The sequence below is a fragment of the Artemia franciscana genome, chromosome 18 (genome assembly GCF_032884065.1).
Source record: "Artemia franciscana chromosome 18, ASM3288406v1, whole genome shotgun sequence".
In the NCBI taxonomy this organism is placed as follows: domain Eukaryota; kingdom Metazoa; phylum Arthropoda; class Branchiopoda; order Anostraca; family Artemiidae; genus Artemia; species Artemia franciscana.
This window is the reverse complement of record NC_088880.1, coordinates 237,862-261,209: the sequence shown is the minus strand read 5'-3', so window position 1 is coordinate 261,209 and position 23,348 is coordinate 237,862. Positions and strand designations below refer to the sequence as shown.

At 34.3% G+C, this 23,348-nt stretch overlaps 1 protein-coding gene across 2 annotated transcripts in view; it reads right to left on the bottom strand.

Annotated features, from left to right (window-relative positions):
• Window positions 1-16,525, bottom strand: part of LOC136038468 (uncharacterized) — a 32,035-nt gene extending 15,510 nt beyond the window's left edge. The window contains exon 1 of one of the 2 annotated variants that reach the window (XM_065721534.1): window positions 16,327-16,525. In XM_065721534.1, the coding sequence (XP_065577606.1) occupies window positions 16,327-16,342 (16 nt within the window). In that variant the 5' untranslated portion in view covers window positions 16,343-16,525. The remainder of the gene's footprint in view (window positions 1-16,326) is intronic. The other variant, XM_065721533.1, reaches the window with a different exon arrangement.
• Between the last annotated feature and the right edge of the window lie 6,823 nt (window positions 16,526-23,348).

Below are 23,348 nucleotides of genomic sequence, written 5' to 3'. Positions count from 1 at the left end.
ATCAATTTTTAATAAATAATAAAATCATCATTTTTGATAAAAATCATCAATTTTTCTAAGAATCAAAAGCATCATCAATTCTCAGTATTTTATTTTGGAAATAACCGTATAGCATTTCGGATCCTAGTCATAAGGAAATACCAATACTCTCTGGTGAATATCGGAAATCTACTATATTGGTTGTGCAGTCATTGTAGACGCAGTTTCAGGTAGCCGTTCTAAAAGGTCAGGTAGTCTGTTTTCAGGTTATTGGTATAATGAAACTTGTGGACATTTATAAATTGTACAAAGTAAGATACATTTTTAATCATAGGTAGTTCATTTTATTTTATGTTCGTGCATTTGAAGATGATATATTTGGAAGACAGTCATACCTGAAAAAGTCCCCCGTTAAAAAATTTTACTGAGGGGAATGGTAATTTAAAAAAAGGATATTTCTCGATAACATAAGGCCTTTTTTAATTATTTGTTTTTGCTTTTAGTGATTTCTTAAATATTTATCTCCCTGACCTCCCGATTGAAATCCTGCATGCGTTACCTGACTCTTAATTCAAAAATCGAAATTATTTTGTCTTTATAATGCCAGAGCTTAGGCAAACGTGAAGGACTTGTTTTTAGGGGGAGGGGGTCAATAATTTTTTTTTTTCGATAATTTGAGTAAACAGTGCTGTTGGCCCTCTAGCCCTGATTTTCAGATAATGTTTTGTCCTTTTTTTATTTCCCACTAAACTCATTTCTTGTTTACTCGACTAAGAATATTTTTCATCTTTCAAGACTTGCTAATCAGTTAATGTCTGAAAATCCTGGATTCTAGTGATTTCTAGGTTGATTAGTGTTTTTTTTCAATAATGTGGACTTTTCCCGTTTGATTTTTACCGTTTTACCGTTGAATTTTTACCTGTGGCTCAGAAAAATGGATGCGTTTTTATTCGATTGGTTGGGTGGTTTCTTACAAGGCAACTGGCATCCCTAATGGGTCAGAAGACAGAAGAGTACACGCCCCTTGTAAATACAAGAAGAAGTCTCTCAGCTTATATTTTAATATTCTTTTCGTACTAGGGATCAGGGTTTCCACCCCCTAATGATTCATCACTGTTTCCACTGGAATTTTGCCGTTTGATCCTATGTGTCAGAAAGTCGAAACTTTTTTATTGGGTTGGTGGGGTGGCTTCAGGCAAGGCACTGGCATCCCTAATTGGTCAGGAAACCGTAGGACACACGCCCCATGTAAATATCAGAAGTCTCTCTCCTTATGCTTTAGTCTACTTTTTGTACTTGAGATAAGGGTTGCCACCCCTAGTGATTTATCACTATTTCCAGTGGATTTTACCGTTTGGTCCTGTGGGCTAGAAAAGTGGATACCTTTTTATTGGATTGGTCGGGTAGTTTCTTGCAAGGCAACTGTCATCCCTAATTGGTCAGAAAACCAGAGGGCACACGCCCTTTGTAAATACAAGAAGAAGTCCCTCACCTTATGTTTTAGACTTCTTTTTGCACCTGAAATCAGGGTTGTCACCCCTAGAGACTTATCGCTATTTCCAGGGGATTTTTACCGTTTGGTCCTGTTGGTTAGAAAAGCAGATACTTTTTCATTGGATTCGTGGGGTGGACCAATTAGGGATGCTAGTTCCCTTCCAAAAATCCAAAAAAGTCTCTCACCTTATGTTTTAGTCTTCTTTTTGCACCTGAAATCAGGGTTGTCACCCCTAGAGACTTATCGCTATTTCCAGGGGATTTTTACTGTTTGGTCCTGTTGGTTAGAAAAGCAGATACTTTTTCATTGGATTCGTGGGGTGGATTTTTGGAAGGGAACTGGCATCCCTAATTGGTCAGAAAACCATACGGCACACACCCTTGTAAATACAAGAAGAAGTCTCTCACCTTATGTTTCAGTCTAATTTTGTGCTTGAGAATATTTACACTGCCTAAACAAAACAATCCCTAAATTTGCATACAAATCTCTGCATTATTAAAGAAAACACTAAATCAACCAGAAATCACAAGAATCCAATGATTATTTCGATCACCTGGTGGCAACCCTGCTTAGTATTTTTTTTAGAGTTTACTGTGTCTATATATGCTTTTTTTGAAGTTTTGCCAAAATGAAGTTTTTTGAAGTTTTACCAAAATGAAGTTTTTTTTGAAGTTTTGCCAAAATTTTTGCTTTAGGAAAGTAACAACTCTTATATTGGTTTTAAAGTATCTCTCAACGGAAGACATCCAGGATACAACTCTAACAGCCAAGTCGAATTTTGGAGTATAGATAAGACATATCCCTTCTCTTGTACCTGTGGGATAACCCTTTCCCAGCTAACACTGAGCATCGTGGCGATTGAATATTATCGTCCCAGGGAGAATCAAAGTATAAGATTTTCTCCGGGACGATCTTCAGTAGGATGCAAACAGATAACTGTTTAATTTATAATCTTTATAGGTTGTTTTACACAGGGAGTGGAGTGTAAGCCTCAGTACTTCAGCGGCCCCTAAAAGACCCAGGAATCCGAGAGAATTTAAAATTCCAGAATGGGGTTGTGCCCTAATCCCCCTTTTTCGTCTAAGTTCCTGGTAACTTTTGCCAAAAAGGGTTTAAGCTACACCTATATCATAGTCAATGAAAATAAAGTTTATTGTAAATGCAATAAACCTTGACATAATAGTTCTTGAATGACGTAAATAAAAGTGTTACTACTTTCAGTTTCATATATAGACATCAAAACTCGTGTGGCGTGTTTTATGCCGTATAAATAGTAAAATTACAGTACCCAAAAGTAGATGATCAAGTCTTATTTGAACTTTGTATCGCTAAATTTAAAGCCAAATAAAGACAAGACACAAAAATGTTATAAATGACGAATAACAAAAAAAATAATGATTCGAAGCATTCACTGCTATATTTGGTAAAAAAAGAAAAAAGAGGTTTTAGATGCTAAAATACATTATGCAAGTTCTATTTTTTATGATTAAAAAACTAAATAATTTAAAAGTGAACATGTTTTAAAATTTTATGTGCCTTACTAAAAAGTTTAAAGTACCCAAAACTAGATGATCAAGTTTTATTTCAACTTTGTATCGCTGAATTTAAAGCCATATAAAGACAAAACGGAAAACCGTTATAAATGGTGAATAACAAAAAAAAAATATGATTCAAAGCGTTCATTAACATATTTGGCAAAACGACATTTATAAATTGTGGACATTTATAAATTGTACAAAGTAAGATACATTTTTAATCATAGGTAGTTCATTTTATTTTATGTTCGTGCATTTGAAGATGATATATTTGGAAGACAGTCATACCTGAAAAAGTCCCCCGTTAAAAAATTTTACTGAGGGGAATGGTAATTTAAAAAAAGGATATTTCTCGATAACATAAGGCCTTTTTTAATTATTTATTTTTGCTTTTAGTGATTTCTTAAATATTTATCTCCCTGACCTCCCGATTGAAATCCTGCATGCGTTACCTGACTCTTAATTCAAAAATCGAAATTATTTTGTCTTTATAATGCCAGAGCTTAGGCAAACGTGAAGGACTTGTTTTTAGGGGGAGGGGGTCAATAATTTTTTTTTTCGATAATTTGAGTAAACAGTGCTGTTGGCCCTCTAGCCCTGATTTTCAGATAATGTTTTGTCCTTTTTTTATTTCCCACTAAACTCATTTCTTGTTTACTCGACTAAGAATATTTTTCATCTTTCAAGACTTGCTAATCAGTTAATGTCTGAAAATCCTGGATTCTAGTGATTTCTAGGTTGATTAGTGTTTTTTTCAATAATGTGGACTTTTCCCGTTTGATTTTTACCGTTTTACCGTTGAATTTTTACCTGTGGCTCAGAAAAATGGATGCGTTTTTATTCGATTGGTTGGGTGGTTTCTTACAAGGCAACTGGCATCCCTAATGGGTCAGAAGACAGAAGAGTACACGCCCCTTGTAAATACAAGAAGAAGTCTCTCAGCTTATATTTTAATATTCTTTTCGTACTAGGGATCAGGGTTTCCACCCCCTAATGATTCATCACTGTTTCCACTGGAATTTTGCCGTTTGATCCTATGTGTCAGAAAGTCGAAACTTTTTTATTGGGTTGGTGGGGTGGCTTCAGGCAAGGCACTGGCATCCCTAATTGGTCAGGAAACCGTAGGACACACGCCCCATGTAAATATCAGAAGTCTCTCTCCTTATGCTTTAGTCTACTTTTTGTACTTGAGATAAGGGTTGCCACCCCTAGTGATTTATCACTATTTCCAGTGGATTTTACCGTTTGGTCCTGTGGGCTAGAAAAGTGGATACCTTTTTATTGGATTGGTCGGGTAGTTTCTTGCAAGGCAACTGTCATCCCTAATTGGTCAGAAAACCAGAGGGCACACGCCCTTTGTAAATACAAGAAGAAGTCCCTCACCTTATGTTTTAGACTTCTTTTTGCACCTGAAATCAGGGTTGTCACCCCTAGAGACTTATCGCTATTTCCAGGGGATTTTTACCGTTTGGTCCTGTTGGTTAGAAAAGCAGATACTTTTTCATTGGATTCGTGGGGTGGACCAATTAGGGATGCCAGTTCCCTTCCAAAAATCCAAAAAAGTCTCTCACCTTATGTTTTAGTCTTCTTTTTGCACCTGAAATCAGGGTTGTCACCCCTAGAGACTTATCGCTATTTCCAGGGGATTTTTACTGTTTGGTCCTGTTGGTTAGAAAAGCAGATACTTTTTCATTGGTTTCGTGGGGTGGATTTTTGGAAGGGAACTGGCATCCCTAATTGGTCAGAAAACCATACGGCACACACCCTTGTAAATACAAGAAGAAGTCTCTCACCTTATGTTTCAGTCTAATTTTGTGCTTGAGAATATTTACACTGCCTAAACAAAACAATCCCTAAATTTGCATACAAATCTCTGCATTATTAAAGAAAACACTAAATCAACCAGAAATCACAAGAATCCAATGATTATTTCGATCACCTGGTGGCAACCCTGCTTAGTATTTTTTTTAGAGTTTACTGTGTCTATATATGCTTTTTTTGAAGTTTTGCCAAAATGAAGTTTTTTGAAGTGTTACCAAAATGAAGTTTTTTTTGAAGTTTTGCCAAAATTTTTGCTTTAGGAAAGTAACAACTCTTATATTGGTTTTAAAGTATCTCTCAACGGAAGACATCCAGGATACAACTCTAACAGCCAAGTCGAATTTTGGAGTATAGATAAGACATATCCCTTCTCTTGTACCTGTGGGATAACCCTTTCCCAGCTAACACTGAGCATCGTGGCGATTGAATATTATCGTCCCAGGGAGAATCAAAGTATAAGATTTTCTCCGGGACGATCTTCAGTAGGATGCAAACAGATAACTGTTTAATTTATAATCTTTATAGGTTGTTTTACACAGGGAGTGGAGTGTAAGCCTCAGTACTTCAGCGGCCCCTAAAAGACCCAGGAATCCGAGAGAATTTAAAATTCCAGAATGGGGTTGTGCCCTAATCCCCCTTTTTCGTCTAAGTTCCTGGTAACTTTTGCCAAAAAGGGTTTAAGCTACACCTATATCATAGTCAATGAAAATAAAGTTTATTGTAAATGCAATAAACCTTGACATAATAGTTCTTGAATGACGTAAATAAAAGTGTTACTACTTTCAGTTTCATATATAGACATCAAAACTCGTGTGGCGTGTTTTATGCCGTATAAATAGTAAAATTACAGTACCCAAAAGTAGATGATCAAGTCTTATTTGAACTTTGTATCGCTAAATTTAAAGCCAAATAAAGACAAGACACAAAAATGTTATAAATGACGAATAACAAAAAAAATAATGATTCGAAGCATTCACTGCTATATTTGGTAAAAAAAGAAAAAAGAGGTTTTAGATGCTAAAATACATTATGCAAGTTCTATTTTTTATGATTAAAAAACTAAATAATTTAAAAGTGAACATGTTTTAAAATTTTATGTGCCTTACTAAAAAGTTTAAAGTACCCAAAACTAGATGATCAAGTTTTATTTCAACTTTGTATCGCTGAATTTAAAGCCATATAAAGACAAAACGGAAAACCGTTATAAATGGTGAATAACAAAAAAAAAATATGATTCAAAGCGTTCATTAACATATTTGGCAAAACGACATTTATAAATTGTGGACATTTATAAATTGTACAAAGTAAGATACATTTTTAATCATAGGTAGTTCATTTTATTTTATGTTCGTGCATTTGAAGATGATATATTTGGAAGACAGTCATACCTGAAAAAGTCCCCCGTTAAAAAATTTTACTGAGGGGAATGGTAATTTAAAAAAAGGATATTTCTCGATAACATAAGGCCTTTTTTAATTATTTATTTTTGCTTTTAGTGATTTCTTAAATATTTATCTCCCTGACCTCCCGATTGAAATCCTGCATGCGTTACCTGACTCTTAATTCAAAAATCGAAATTATTTTGTCTTTATAATGCCAGAGCTTAGGCAAACGTGAAGGACTTGTTTTTAGGGGGAGGGGGTCAATAATTTTTTTTTTCGATAATTTGAGTAAACAGTGCTGTTGGCCCTCTAGCCCTGATTTTCAGATAATGTTTTGTCCTTTTTTTATTTCCCACTAAACTCATTTCTTGTTTACTCGACTAAGAATATTTTTCATCTTTCAAGACTTGCTAATCAGTTAATGTCTGAAAATCCTGGATTCTAGTGATTTCTAGGTTGATTAGTGTTTTTTTCAATAATGTGGACTTTTCCCGTTTGATTTTTACCGTTTTACCGTTGAATTTTTACCTGTGGCTCAGAAAAATGGATGCGTTTTTATTCGATTGGTTGGGTGGTTTCTTACAAGGCAACTGGCATCCCTAATGGGTCAGAAGACAGAAGAGTACACGCCCCTTGTAAATACAAGAAGAAGTCTCTCAGCTTATATTTTAATATTCTTTTCGTACTAGGGATCAGGGTTTCCACCCCCTAATGATTCATCACTGTTTCCACTGGAATTTTGCCGTTTGATCCTATGTGTCAGAAAGTCGAAACTTTTTTATTGGGTTGGTGGGGTGGCTTCAGGCAAGGCACTGGCATCCCTAATTGGTCAGGAAACCGTAGGACACACGCCCCATGTAAATATCAGAAGTCTCTCTCCTTATGCTTTAGTCTACTTTTTGTACTTGAGATAAGGGTTGCCACCCCTAGTGGTTTATCACTATTTCCAGTAGATTTTACCGTTTGGTCCTGTGGGCTAGAAAAGTGGATACCTTTTTATTGGATTGGTCGGGTAGTTTCTTGCAAGGCAACTGTCATCCCTAATTGGTCAGAAAACCAGAGGGCACACGCCCTTTGTAAATACAAGAAGAAGTCCCTCACCTTATGTTTTAGACTTCTTTTTGCACCTGAAATCAGGGTTGTCACCCCTAGAGACTTATCGCTATTTCCAGGGGATTTTTACCGTTTGGTCCTGTTGGTTAGAAAAGCAGATACTTTTTCATTGGATTCGTGGGGTGGACCAATTAGGGATGCCAGTTCCCTTCCAAAAATCCAAAAAAGTCTCTCACCTTATGTTTTAGTCTTCTTTTTGCACCTGAAATCAGGGTTGTCACCCCTAGAGACTTATCGCTATTTCCAGGGGATTTTTACTGTTTGGTCCTGTTGGTTAGAAAAGCAGATACTTTTTCATTGGATTCGTGGGGTGGATTTTTGGAAGGGAACTGGCATCCCTAATTGGTCAGAAAACCATACGGCACACACCCTTGTAAATACAAGAAGAAGTCTCTCACCTTATGTTTCAGTCTAATTTTGTGCTTGAGAATATTTACACTGCCTAAACAAAACAATCCCTAAATTTGCATACAAATCTCTGCATTATTAAAGAAAACACTAAATCAACCAGAAATCACAAGAATCCAATGATTATTTCGATCACCTGGTGGCAACCCTGCTTAGTATTTTTTTTAGAGTTTACTGTGTCTATATATGCTTTTTTTGAAGTTTTGCCAAAATGAAGTTTTTTGAAGTGTTACCAAAATGAAGTTTTTTTTGAAGTTTTGCCAAAATTTTTGCTTTAGGAAAGTAACAACTCTTATATTGGTTTTAAAGTATCTCTCAACGGAAGACATCCAGGATACAACTCTAACAGCCAAGTCGAATTTTGGAGTATAGATAAGACATATCCCTTCTCTTGTACCTGTGGGATAACCCTTTCCCAGCTAACACTGAGCATCGTGGCGATTGAATATTATCGTCCCAGGGAGAATCAAAGTATAAGATTTTCTCCGGGACGATCTTCAGTAGGATGCAAACAGATAACTGTTTAATTTATAATCTTTATAGGTTGTTTTACACAGGGAGTGGAGTGTAAGCCTCAGTACTTCAGCGGCCCCTAAAAGACCCAGGAATCCGAGAGAATTTAAAATTCCAGAATGGGGTTGTGCCCTAATCCCCCTTTTTCGTCTAAGTTCCTGGTAACTTTTGCCAAAAAGGGTTTAAGCTACACCTATATCATAGTCAATGAAAATAAAGTTTATTGTAAATGCAATAAACCTTGACATAATAGTTCTTGAATGACGTAAATAAAAGTGTTACTACTTTCAGTTTCATACATAGACATCAAAACTCGTGTGGCGTGTTTTATGCCGTATAAATAGTAAAATTACAGTACCCAAAAGTAGATGATCAAGTCTTATTTGAACTTTGTATCGCTAAATTTAAAGCCAAATAAAGACAAGACACAAAAATGTTATAAATGACGAATAACAAAAAAAATAATGATTCGAAGCATTCACTGCTATATTTGGTAAAAAAAGAAAAAAGAGGTTTCAGATGCTAAAATACATTATGCAAGTTCTATTTTTTATGATTAAAAAACTAAATAATTTAAAAGTGAACATGTTTTAAAATTTTATGTGCCTTACTAAAAAGTTTAAAGTACCCAAAACTAGATGATCAAGTTTTATTTCAACTTTGTATCGCTGAATTTAAAGCCATATAAAGACAAAACGGAAAACCGTTATAAATGGTGAATAACAAAAAAAAATATGATTCAAAGCGTTCATTAACATATTTGGCAAAACGAAAAAAATGGCTTTTTAGATGCTAAAATACCTTATACAAGTTCTGTTTTTTAAGATTAGTAAATTAATTAATTTAAAAGTGAAACTTGTGTTAAAATTTAATCTGTCGTATTAAAAAGTATACATTAACAAAAAAGTAGATGATTAAGTCTTACTTGAACTTTGTACCGCTGAATTTAAAGCCAAATACAGACAAGTCGGAAAACTTTTATAAGAGATGAATAACAAAAAAATTGTGATTCAAAGCATTCATTGTTATATTTGGTAAAAGGAAAAAAAGGGTTTTAGATGCTAAAATACCTTATACAAGTTCTATTTTTTAAGATTACAAAACTAATTAATTTAAAAGTAAAACCTATTTTAAAATTTTATATGTCCTATAAAAAAGTTTACAGCATCCAAAAGTTAATGATCAAATCTTATTTGAACTTTGTATCGCTCGATTTAAAGCCAAATAAAGACAAGGCGGAAAACTGTTGTAAATATCAAAAAAGATAAAAAAAAAGATAAAAAGATGAAATATCAAAAAAGATAAAAAAAAAAAGATAAAAAGATGAAATATCAAATAGATAAAATTTCGATTCAAAGCATTCATTGCTATATTTGGTGAAAAGAAAAAAAGTGTTTTTAAATGCTAAACTACAATATGCAATTTCTATTTTTAAGATTTAAAAATTAATCAATTTAATAGTGAAACATGTTTCGAAACTGTATCTGTCTTATTAAAAAGTTCGAAGTATTAAATAGAACGTAAAAACAAATAAAATTTCAGCTGAATTTTATGTCGTTGACTTTCTAGCGAATAAAATGGAAAACTGTTGCCCAAAAGTTATGATTTGAAGTTTAATCATTGCTATAGTTGATAAGAAACAGATTGTTAGTTCAATTTTTTTACAAATTTAAAATAAGCTAATTTAAATGCGAAACCAGTTTTAAAGTCTTTTGTCTTATTAGAGTCTTAATAAAAATAAAATCTTAAAGCAAAACAAGTCTTAGTTGAATTATATGTTGCTGACTTTTAACCTGCAAACGAGGCAAAAAAACTTCTATAATTGAAGAACTACAAAAAAAATGATCTTGTCGTTGCACGATTTGGCGAAAAGAAAAAAATTGATTTAAATGTTAAGAAACCACAAACCAGTCCTAATTTCTTTCTAGCTAAAAAAAGCATGAACAGTCAAAACAAGTTTCAAAGTCACGTTTGCCTTATCAAAAAGTCTAATTATCAAAAAAAAATTCTATCTAATTATCAAAAAGTCTAATTATCAAAAAACTTTATCAAAAAGTTTAAGTGCGGTAAGACGTTAATCGAAGTCTGTGCCACTGAATTTTTAGCCAAAAGCATTAAAAGACTGGACGCTGTTATGAGTGACGAACTGCCAAAAAATTCTAATCCGTAGATCATCGCTTCTAAATTCAGCAAAAAGACAAGAAAGTTATCTTAGACGGTAAGACAACACATGTCAGTCATAATTTTATAAATTAGAAAACAAAAAATATTTAAAAGCGAAATAATTTTGGAGGTCTTATTAATTTAAATAAAAGGTGTACAAACTCAACGTGAAACAAGGAAAATGGGAGATATTTCACAAAAGAAAAAGAACAATTTGTAAATTTTATACAGAGAATGCAGGAAATTGTTATAAGTGACAAATTATTCTCAATTACGACAAAGCTAATTCTTTCATTGAGCATCAACTAGAAAAAAAAATGGTCTAGGAGTATATATAAGGGGTAATTACAGACAGTGTTGTCTTCAGTGGGACACCTCCTTCTAAAATTTTGTGAAGATCGGAACAATTTTTGTCGAAATTGATATTTCAGTAGTCATTTGTGAAAAACAAAAGTTTTAAACTTTTGTTTTTAAAACCGTTCACAAAAGTAGACGGTTTAACGGTTTTAAACGGTTAAATTAAACGGTTTAATTTTAAACGGTTTAATTAAACGGTTTAATTTTAAACGGAAAGTTAAACGGTTTAAAACCGTTCACAAAAGTAAACGATCCAGTTTTATTTGAACTGAAAGTCGTTGTCTTATCAGCCAAATGTAGACAATGCAGAAAACTATTGTAAGTGATGGATCATCTAAAATTATGATTCAATGCAACGTTGTCAGCGCGATATAATTGTAACGTTTTGTTAAAAGTTAGAGGTTCTGGTTCATTTGAAATTTTTTTCGTACAATACAAATTTTTTGTACAGTTTGGTTCTATTTGCTCCTTTCTGAGTTCATAGTTCTAGTTCGGAGTAAATTTTTGTCTTGTTATGGCAAATATTTAACCTGAAAAATTCCTAGAAAAAATTCCTTTTCACTAATATTCATAGATTGTAAAGAAAACAAATTTCGAAAGAAAAAAAATTATTTTCTTCCTTTCAGGTCACTCAGAAAACGAGTTTAAAAAAAGCTAAAATTTATTATTCTCCGTTTTTTTGTCTTTTCTAAGTGAAATTCATTTGAAATTATAAGAAAAAATAAGGTGCAAAATTTCACCAGTACTTATAAATCTAAAATTTTGATAAATCTAAAATTTTCACTAGTGCATATATGACCTACACCAATTTGATATATGTCTGAGAGAAATTCATTTGAAATTTTTTTGGTACAATACGAATTTTTAGTACAGTTTGGTTTTATTTGCTCCTTTCTGAGTTCATAGTTCTAGTTTGGAGTAAATTTTTGTCTTGTTATAGCAAATATTTAACCTGAAAAATTCCCAGAAAAAATTTTTCCAAGCTGTACTTACTTCTATGTGGATAAAATGGAATCTATCAAAATTTTGCAGAGAGTAGAAAGCAAAAACTAAAATAAAAGAAACAAATAGGATATTTTTCTCCAATGCAGACTGACTTTGAAATTACTCAAAAACCAAAGGAATTAAACCGCAAGATGGTTGCGCTGCTATTACGATTATGTGTCATTATGAGATAAAATTCTGCTTAAACTAATCTTCAGTAACCAGTATAATGCCAATTTGGCCAGAACTGTCATAGCTATAACGCCTAGACAACCGAAAAAAAAATGTATAGTATTTTGGTTGTTTCAAATTAAAACTATTATTCAATCAAAAATGTCGTAAAAAGAAATTAAACCCAGAGCCTGTCGTAAAAAGAAAAAAAAATCCAATCCCTGATTCTTTATTTAGAGTTTCTAAAGGTTTTGTTTTTGTTGACTGTATAAAGAATTGAAAATTAGACAGTCAAAATATTTTAAAAAAGAGCTGTCGAAGGGTATACGGTATAGTATGCAACCCAAAAATATAACGAGATTTCGAACCAGGAGATGATCAGGGATTTGTGCTTCCAGTTCTTAGCTTCCAAGATCTAGTGTCACTAGATATAGCCCATCATGCTATAGCCAAGATGTAGCCAATATATAGCCCGTCATGTTCGTTTACATTAGAACTGAAATATTATAAAAATCCTAAGGAAGCGGATATGGAAATATATATCTCCAAACCCAGGTCTCAGCTCTGGAAGACCCTACTTTTGCCATACTGTGCAAAAACGTAACTCAAATGCAAAAATGATATTTAAATAATAAATTTAAACAATAGTAATTGTTTTTAGAATGGACTAAAAATAGAAAACTAATTTTTATGGCACTTGGTATTTACCAAGTGACATATAGCGATCGCAAATTCTGTTGGTCTGTCTGTCTGTCTGTTGGTCTGTCTGTCCCAGTTTTGCTAGTTTAGGCACTTCCAGATAAGCTAGGACGATGAAGTTTGGTGGGCGTATTAGGGACCAGACCAGATTAAATTAGAAATAATCGTTTCCCCGATTCGACCATCTGGTGGAGAGTAGAGGGACGGTAAAAAAAGTATGTATTTTTAACTTACGAGCGGTTGTCCGGATCTGAAAAATAAGAAAAATGAGGTATTTTATCTTACGAAGGAGCGATCGGATCTTATGAAATTCATATTTAGAATGACCTCGTAGCTCAGATCTCTTATTTTAACTTCTTACCAGATGCGGTGTCATTGGGGGGAGTTGGGGAGGGGGCGAACCGGAAATATTGGAAGACGCTTAGAGTGGAGAGATCAGGATGAAACTTTGTGGGAAGAGTAAGAGTAAGTACAAGTCCAAGATAGGTGCCTGAAATAAGCGGACCGAATCCGCCCTCCTTGGGGGAGCTGGGGGGGGGTAATTCGAAAAAGTAGAAAAAAGAGGTATTTGTAACTTACGAACGGGTGATTAAATCTTAATGAAATTTGATATCTAGAAGGATCTTGCGCTTCAGAGCTCTTATTTTAAATCCTGACCAGATCTGGTGATATTGGGGGGAGTTGGAGGGGGAAACCGGAAATCTTGTAAAATGTGAAAATTGAGGTATTTTTATCTTACGAGTGAGTGAGTGGATCTTAATGAGACTTGATATTAGAAATATCTTATGTTTTATGCTCAATTTTCAATTCGAATCTGATCCGGGGACATAGGGGTTGGAAGGGGGAAACAGAAATCTTGGAAACCGGAAATCTTGGAAAACGCTTAGAGTGGAGAGATCGGGATGAAACTTGACGGGAAGAATAAGCACAAGTTCTAGATACGTGATTGATATAGTTGGAACACATTCGCTCTCTTTGGGGGAGTTGGGGGGATTTCAAGTGCTTTGGTGCGTTCGGTGCTTCTGGACGTGCTAGGACGATGAAAATTGGTAGGCATGTCAGGGACCTGCACAAATTGACTTGATAAGAGTCTTTTTCCGGATTTGACCGTCTGTGGGCCTGGAGGGAGAGGAAAAATTGAAAAGAATGAGGTATTTTTAACTTACGAATGGGTGATCGGATCTTAATGAAATTTCATATTTAGAAGGACCTCGTGTCTCAAAGCTCTTATTTTAAATCCATACCGGCATTAAGCATCTGATTTTCCTTTGAAATCAATCTATTGCTTCTTAGAAATTTACTAGAGCTCATGCCATACGAGCTCTTGGCTCTTGTTTCTCTATACAATTTATGGAATATTAGTCAGAAGGAGGGACGCAAACCGGATTAGGCTTTAAACAACTTGATCCTTTTGTCTCTTTTTCCACTACTTCATCTAAAATTTTCGTTCATGCATCTATGACATACACCGATTTGATATATGTCTTATTTAAAGCCTTATCCACTGTCCTAATCCTCTCTGTCTGAGGAAAAAATAAGGTGCAAAATTTCGCCAGTATTCATAAATCTAAAATTTTCATAAATCTAAAATTTATCCAGTATTGATAAATCTAAAATTTTGGTAAATCTAAAATTGTCACTTGTGCATATATGACCTACACCCATTGGATATATGTCTTATGTAACTACTAATCCGTTTTGCGACCCTCGTTTTCCCTTATATTCATAGATTTATAGAGAAAAAATTAGTTCTCTATTTTCAGTCCATTCTGAAAAATTCAAGAATCATTCTGCATTTGAGTTTAGTTTACGCAGAGCCAAAAACAATGACTTCCTAAGTATGATAAAAGTACTTAAGACATATATCAAATACGTATAGGTCATAGATACACAAATGACGATTTTACATGAAGTAGAGGAAAACAAGAGAAGCAGATCAAGTTATTTAAAGGCTAATCCGGTTTGCGGATTAGCCTTTAAATAATAATAATAATAGTTAAATAATCTAGTTAAATAAACAAACACCTTTAAGCAAGTATCAAATTTATTGCCAAGTCCTAATAAGTAGGTCTAAACTAGTCCACTTGGGTATCCACAGCTGCGCTCAAAGCCGAAACAAATTAAAAATCAACATAATTAGAAATCAATATAATCAAAATTAAATTGAAATAGGTCCAATAACAAGCAGAAATCTAAGTAAAAAGAATTTTGATAACGGTCAATACATCAAAAGAATTTAAATCATTTATTTAAATTTAAATTTATTTAAATTTAAATCACGCTGATTCTAAACAGGTTAATTAAGCTTAACGGTACCTATCAAAACCTGCGAGCCTGAGAAAATGTGCCTGATTTTCACATTTACCTATAAATTTACCTATTTAGGGTAAATTGGAGTAAGTTCCGTCATCCCTCCCCACGCGACCGAAAAATCTGTTTACAGCAAGACGAAACGCCTTAAATATCTCCTTAATTCGGATCTATGTTCTTTTATTTTGTGCATTTCAATTATTAAGTAATCTACCCACTCACACAAAGCTTCATAATTAAAACACAAAATTATGTTTGCTTTAAGAGCGTAGACTAACGTTTTAGTAAATTAAGGTAATACTTTATTCATAGTTATTTACCTTTGTCAATTTAGACAACTATCTTCAGTCATTTCTTTATGTCAGAAATAAATGTTTAGAAGATAAATAAAGCAGAGGCTTACTTAGATACGAACTCACATTTCTATCCATGTTAATTCAAACTAATTAAATTATGTATAAATATATACATATATATATATATATATATATATATATATATATATATATATATGTATATATATATATATATATATATATATATATATATATATATATATGTATATATATATATATATATATATATATATATATATATATATATATATATATATATATATATATATGGCTCTGTACCTGAGCCAATTTGGAATGTAGAACACTGTACTCAGTTATTTCTAGATATTAGAAGATAAATAAAGTTGAAGTTTTACGGAGACAAGCCGGTTTTTATCCAAGTTAGTTTAAATAGACGATTGCCATGAATATACTTTTAAAAGTTCTTTTATGTCAAACCATTTGGTTTTATGATACAGTGATACATTTTAATGTCTGATCATTTGATTAGAAACGATTACAGTATAAACTAATCGAACGCACAGACACGGACGCCCGATTTTTTTTTTCGTATGGTAGGAGGATTATAAAATTAAAACTGATGCTTTGAATAACAAGTACCCACATATTTAGGAAACGTTTGCATTCCAAGGAGCTCTCCCTGTCCCTGCGTTCGCTCTTGCAATTCTTTATGAAGTTATCATGTGTAAGCGCGCTAAAAAGATACCTTATGATGAAGTTAAAGAAAAAAAAATAAGGTAGATAGAGCATTAGGCTTGCGTAAATGAGCATTTAAAGATCTATCCAATTTAATTCAACAGACAATTTTTTAAGCATTTTTATGCCAAATAAAGCGTTTTTACGAAACAGTGGGGGGGGGGAGAAACTGATAAAACAAAAAAATATTTTAATAACTAGTGCAAAGTATTGCATGGGGGAAACCCCTTCTTCCCTTACGTACGGCCCTGCAATTGTATATGAAGGTATTTGTGCTTTATCACGCTAAAAAACAACATACGATAATAGCTAAAAACATAAAGTAGATAAAGTAATAGTCTTACTTAAATAGGCATTCATATTTCTATCCAAGTTAGTTCAATAAATGCTATCACTGTCGATATATTTTGATGACTGATCATTGATTAACAACGACTTCAATATAAACTAACCAAGCACCTGCAACGGTATTTGAGGTTATTTACATGTACCCACGCTAAAAAACATACGGGTACCTATCAATGATAATTTGTATCTTTAAATAACTTCCGTATAAGTAGCAGGGTTCTGAACTTGAAGTTCTAATACTATTAACCATATTCGGGTACGGCTTAACTTTCGGCATGCTAATGCCTTTTTTTCGTGTTATTCCAACGACATTAGATAATAAAAATATACAATCCTGAAGACTGGGAGGATAAAACTCCTTTCAATGCCTTCAGCAAGTGAGTTTATGTGCTTTATCCCCCTCCCTGTAATTTAAATTCTTATATTTTTCTTATCAAACAATTCGTGGCAACGAACTGTAGTAAGGAGGGACCCGGCTCAATAGTAACCGAAGCTCTAAAAAATGGAATTTTCATTTCAATAGGTACATCAAAATAATTGTGTTTCTATGCTGATTTTAAATATATAAGTTTCATCAAGTTTAGTCCCACCCATCAAAAGTTAAGAGCCTGAGAAAATTTGCCTTATTTTAGAAAATAGGGGGAAACACCCGATAAAAGTAATAGATTCCTAACAAAAATCACAACATCCGATTCAACATATCAGAGAACCCTTTTCAAGTGACAAAAAATTGGAAGGCACCAAGGCCCCCTCCTACGCTCATTTTTCCCAAAGTACCCGAATAAAAGTTTTGAGATTGCCATTTTGTTCAGCATAGTCGAAAAACCTAGTAACTATGTCTTTGGGACGAATAAATCCCCACATTTCTCGGGGGAGGGGCGGCAAGTTACAAAGTTTGACCATTGTTTACATATAGCAATGGTTATTGGGAAGTGTACAGACGTTTTCAGGAGGACTTTTTCGCGTTGGGAGGGTGGGGGGTTACGTGGGAGGATACTTCCATGAAGGAATTCATCATGAGGGAAGAGAATTTCCATGTAGGGGGCGCAGGATTTATAGCATTATTAAAAAAAAAACAATGAGAAAATAAATAAAAACTTTTTTTCAACTGAAGTAGGGAGCAGCATTAAAACTTAAAAGGAACAAAAATTATTACGTATATAAGGGGGTTGGTCTCCCCCTCAATACCTCGCTCTTTACGCTAAAGTATTTTTAGTAATTTCAACTATTTATTCTACGGCCTTTGTGATTCAGGGTCATTCTTAAAGAATTGGGACAAAATTCAAGCTTTAGTAGAAAGAGCAAGGTATTGACGAGGGGGCGAGCCCCCTCATATACGCAACAAAAATATACAAATATAGAAGCTCGTTACGTAAGTTAATTCGTAAGTTACGCATATTTATTACTAATAAAAACGTTAGTAAAAATCTCGTTGCCTTTTTAGGTAACCAAAATTTGGAGGGCCACTAGACCTTCTCCCCAACCCTCTTTTTTTATCAAATTTATCCGATCAAATTTATGAGAAAGCCATTAAACCAAAAAAATTAATATGCAAATTTCGTTTTAATTATTCATTAGCGGTGAGGCAAAATCAAAACATGCATAATTATAAAAATGTTCAGAAATTAAATAAAAAATATTTTTTTATTTTTTTAAATAAACTGCAAGTAAGGAGCGACATTAAAACTTAAAAGGAACAGAAATTATTCCATATATGAAAGGGGTTGCCCCCTCCTCAACGCCTCGCTCTTTACGCCAAAATTTTTTGTTGTTTTAAAAAGTAGAGCTGTAAGATAGAGTTGACATTAGCGTAAAGAGCGGGGCGTTGAGGAAGGGACAACCCCTTTCATATACGGAGAAATTTTTGTTCTTTAGTATAATCCAGTAGATGGATATGTTAGGATAATTCATGTATTTTTAGGATTACATTACTAGGCTTATAGAGTGAGCTTAAAATATAATCTCTTATCGCTGTCAAAAGGGCTTCATCTTCCCTCCCTACTACTACAACAACTACTACTAGCAGCTCAATGTAGCACCAAGCCTCCTGAGGCCAACACAGCTGCGGGCGCTCCTTCTCCATCCCAATCTATTCAGAGCCTCCCTCTTTACACCCTCCCAAGAAGTTCCCATTGCCTTTAAATCTTTCTTTATGACATCCTCTCACCCCAGACAAGGACGACCTGCTTTCCGTTAGCCCTAGAAGGTTAGTCGAAAAGGAATCTTCGACAATCTGTCATCCTTCATCCGCAGACCTCCTCCTAGTTCTGAAAATTTTGATTAAAAGGAAAGATAAAATAAAGATCTTGCAGGCTTCTGTTGAAAGGGTTGTGTCCTCGACATGCATTAACGGTGTGTGAAAGCACAGGATGGTTGGCCTCCAACCCCCCATTGCACTTTCTGGCTGAAGGGCCATGAAACGGAGATCAGCACCGCCGGTTTGGACCTTAAGGGTCTAGTGCTGTCTTGCTTACTTACTCATTTTTTTTATTAACGAAAAAACAATTTTCACTTAGGAAAAAAAGATCGGAATTGAAACTTAAACAAACAAAAATCTCCACTTTTTAGTCTTTGCAGCTAAAATCTGTAAAACTAGCTCCAATAAATTAACTATAACATACCCTATTATCGTAAGGCTTATGTAGAAATCTACTGAAAGCACAAAACAATGTTAGATCTTTGTAGAGCAGATAAGACATGGTCTCAAACAAAAAACAGAAATCATTCAACAACTACAAGGCAATAATTCTCACAAAGGTTCCATTAAATGTAAAGGAGGGTCAAAATTCCCATACTAATTATAGATGTAGCCTCACAAAAAGGAAAAAAAGGTTAATTATCAACCTTTTAATTATTGCTTTTATCACATAGGTTCTTGTAACTTTTTTGATCACAAATGCTATGAGGAAATTCCTGACAAGGACTGCTTTACACTATACAATATAGTTTCACATCTATTTAACCATCTGTCGGACGATTTTTGGCCTTTACCGGGCTGAGGAACCTCACGAGGAGCTTCAAGAGGAGGGACGAGTAGCCTCAAGTCTTAACAAATACAGACTTTATGAGGAATCCCAATGACGAAGAGAAGAGAAGAAGGAGCGGCCCTTTCTTTTTTCTCTTTCTATTGCAATGGATCTCGTTAGTTTCCTTGTTCACATATGCTGTAAAAAATTCCCTACAAAGACCATATATTTAATCTGAGCTCACTTGGGAGTGAGGCATAGCATAAGGAAAGTTTCACTAATGCAAAGTTATTCTATTGAAAAGGAAGCTTGGTCATACAAAAATTTGAGTCATTTTTGTTTTGAATCGCAAAGACTCTTCCTCTATCCCTTTCTCCTTCTTCTCTTCTACCGTACAATTGTTTATATTTTTCATCTTTTTTTCGAATCTCTAAACAATATAGAGTATTTTGGCCCCATATCCCCTTTTAGAGGTTTAGAAGTATCTACAATCGGGCACGCACGCGAGATTTTTTCGGGCTGGGGGAGGGGGTGTAAATACTTGGAAAATTATTTTATAACTCTAATAAGGAATGTCCAAAAAATTCTGAATTTTCTGAAAAGAAGTTCTCAAAAAGGCTTTCAGAATCTAGGGGATGGAGACGAAAAATTTAGGGGGCCCTTCCCTCTCCCCAGTTGGCTCCTTGGAATTAGCACTGTTGCCTGATTATATAACATTTTTTTGTAACAAATAGCTCTTATATAAGCCTAATCTATAGTTAACACGTTTTAAAAATCCGGTGATTGCTGATTACTTTCGGGGTTTGGCTATAGGCTAAGTCATTTATTAAGGCAAGTTTTACAAGCAGAACCTGCACAACTTGCGCAATGAACAATTTTTAATTTGCTAGCTAATTATCCAATTAATGTATAGGGTAGGTTCATTTTTGGCTGAAAAAAGTTTCTGCAGGAGCATCTGACAACTCCGTGGAAGAGGGAGTAGGCTATTATTAGAAGGTGCTGATTCCCAAAACGATTAAATGGCTTGTGAAGGAGGGGAAAGGAAAGCATGCTTATTAAACTCTATCTAAAAAACAATAATGAAAAAATGATCTATGTGTATGTCATTTTGAAATTTATATTTAATGCTATTTTAGACGTAACATGAAAATTTTCAAAGTTTTCATTTTTGTTGCCGGTCTGTCTTGATGAGATGCCGACTGCAAAGTCACTGCAGAGCTACTGCAAAATCCATGGCAGTGATTTTTTTTTCTCCAAATTATAAATGTGGCCAAGGCACACGGCACAGTGTGCCACGGTGCCAAGGCACAGAGTATTTTTTTCCATCTGAAAAAAAGTGTGTAAGAATAGGATGATAAGTCACAGTAATGACAATGGTCAAGAATTGTTCTGACACGTGGGCACTCCGAAGGACGGAGAAGATTCATTATATCTTTTTCAGACGAATTGTCTACGAATTGTTCTGGGCACCCGTCTCAGTGACCGTATTTAAAACAGTAAGCTGATCGAAAACTGTGATTTTATCCTGCTTCCTAGGGCTATAATAAGAAAAAGGACGAGATGTTTAGGACACGTTCTGGAGATCACTCTCTTCAGCTATCCAAACAATCGTCCTTTTCAGTCATCCATCTAGGGTCAAACAAAAAGCAGGTCGTCTGCGAATTGGGTGGAAGGAGGTGGGAGCAGGAGTGATCAGAGTGAGTTGGGGAGTGAGTTGTTAGCAGAAGTAACAGTTTTTTCGTCAAACTGCAAAACTGCCTCTGAAAACAGGTAAAACGAAGACGGTATTTATTGATAAGATTTATGATAATTATAATAACATATAATGCAAAAAAAAGAAAAAGAAGGTAACGGAGTGATTTCTTTACCTAAAACTGGAGGGAATAACATTTTTTCTTTTCTAAAAAACCACTGCTTACTTTTAAGCTTGCGCTAACCGGTACAGAGAAAGATGATATTTATTTTTTAAAGATCATAACTTGCTAAAATTCAGTCCACTAAATTCACTTCCAACTTCAAAAAATAAAAGTATAATCTAGAACAATAGGTGAAAAAAAGGTCAAATAGGGATAAATCATTTTAATAGACAATGACAAATTTCACAAAAATGCTATATATTTCGGTCACACATGCAGTGATCGTCATCAGTAGTGATATACTGATGTAATGACACCATTAGTACTGAGGGAGGTCACCGCATAGGTGATCGAAATATACACTATTATTTTGTAAAATTTATCACTGTCAATTAAAAGGATTTACCTCTATTTGTGTTGCGAGAGCAACAAATTGCTTTTGTCGTGTTTTTTTTTCCTAGCACCCTGATTTCAGCTTATTCCTTGAAAGTGGTAAGGGTCTGCCCTCTGCGGTTTTTACAGGAAGCGTGGACCTGCGGCCGGATTGATGAACACGACTTTGCATTTTGGAAAGCTTCGTAGAACTCTTGCCTGGGGCCAAAAATCTATTGTGTCTACCCATTTTTGTTCGTGATTTCAGCTGAGTTTATCATTCGGTTTTTTGCACTTGGGATTGCAGTAGAGGAATAGTATCAGATGGGCCCCTTAAACTTTAAAAGTTATCTCATTGTTAAAGAAATTAGAGTTTATTCTTCGCTCTTTTCTAAGCGATGAGGTTAAAAACTTGGTCTACGGCAAAAAAGTCAACTTTTGAACTAAGACAGATAGATTTTTTTTTGACGGCAGTCGATAGCTCTTGATGAGCTGATCAAAGTACATGGCATCCATTTTTTGGTAGAAAAATTCCTTCATGAGATATATCAGTTTGAAAGTTTAAAGGGGATGACGACTTTAGTAGTAAGGTACACACCGAACCCAGAAATAGGCTGATACAGAAGTGGTCTCAGATATACCTCTTAAACTTTAAAAGTGTTCTCATTGCTAAATAAATTAGAGTTTATCCTTTGCTCCTTTCTAAGTGATGACGTTAAAAACTTGGCCTACGGCAAAAAGTCAACTTGTGAACTAAGACAGATAGATTTCTTTTCGACGGCAGTCGATAGCTCTTTATGAGCTGATCAAAGTAAATGTCATCCATTTTTTGGTAGAGAAATTCATTCATGAGATATATCAGTTTTAAAGTTTAAAGGGGATGACGACTTTAGTAGTAAGGTACACACCGAAACCAAAATTAGTCTGATACAGAAATCGTATCAGATATATCACTTAAGCTTTAAAAGTTCTCTCATTGCTAAAGAAATTAGAGCTTATCCTTTGCTTCTTTCTAAGTGATGACGTTAAAAACTTGACCTACAGCAAAAAAGTCAACTAATGAACAAAGACAGATAGACTTCTTTTTTTTCGACGGCAGGCGATAGCTCTTGATGGGCTGATCAAAGCGTGTGTCATCCATATTTTAGTAAAAAAATTCCTTCATAAGATATACCAGTTTGAAAGTTTAAAAGGTTTGACGACTTTAGTAGTGAGGTACACACCGAAACCAAAAATAGGCTGATACAGAAATGGCATCAGATGTGCCTCTTAAACTCTAAAAGTTCTCTCATTGCTAAAGAAGTTAGAGCTTATCCTTTGCTCCTTTCTAAGTGATGACGTTAAAAACTTGGCTTACGGCAAAAAAGTCAACTTTTGAACTAAGACAGATAGATTTTTTTTCAACGGCAGTCGATAGATCTTGATTAGCTGATCATAGTACGCGTCATCCATTTTTTGGTAGAAAAATTCCTTCATGAGATATATCAGTTTGAATGTTTAGAGGGGTTGACAACTTCAGTAGTAAGGACCGCACTGAAACCAAAAATAGGCTGATATAGAAATGGTATCAGATGGGCCTCTTAAACTTTAAAAGTTCTCTCATTGCTAAAGAAATTAGAGTGTATCCTTTGCTCCTTTCTAAGTGATGACGTTAGAAACTTGGCCTACGGGAAAATAGTCAACTTTTGAACTAAGACAGATAGACCTTTTTTTCCGAAGGCAGTCGATAGCTATTGACGAGCTGATCAGAGTATATGTCATCTATTTTTGGTAGAAAAGTTCCTTCATGAGATATACCAGTTTGAAAGTTTAAAGGGGTTTACA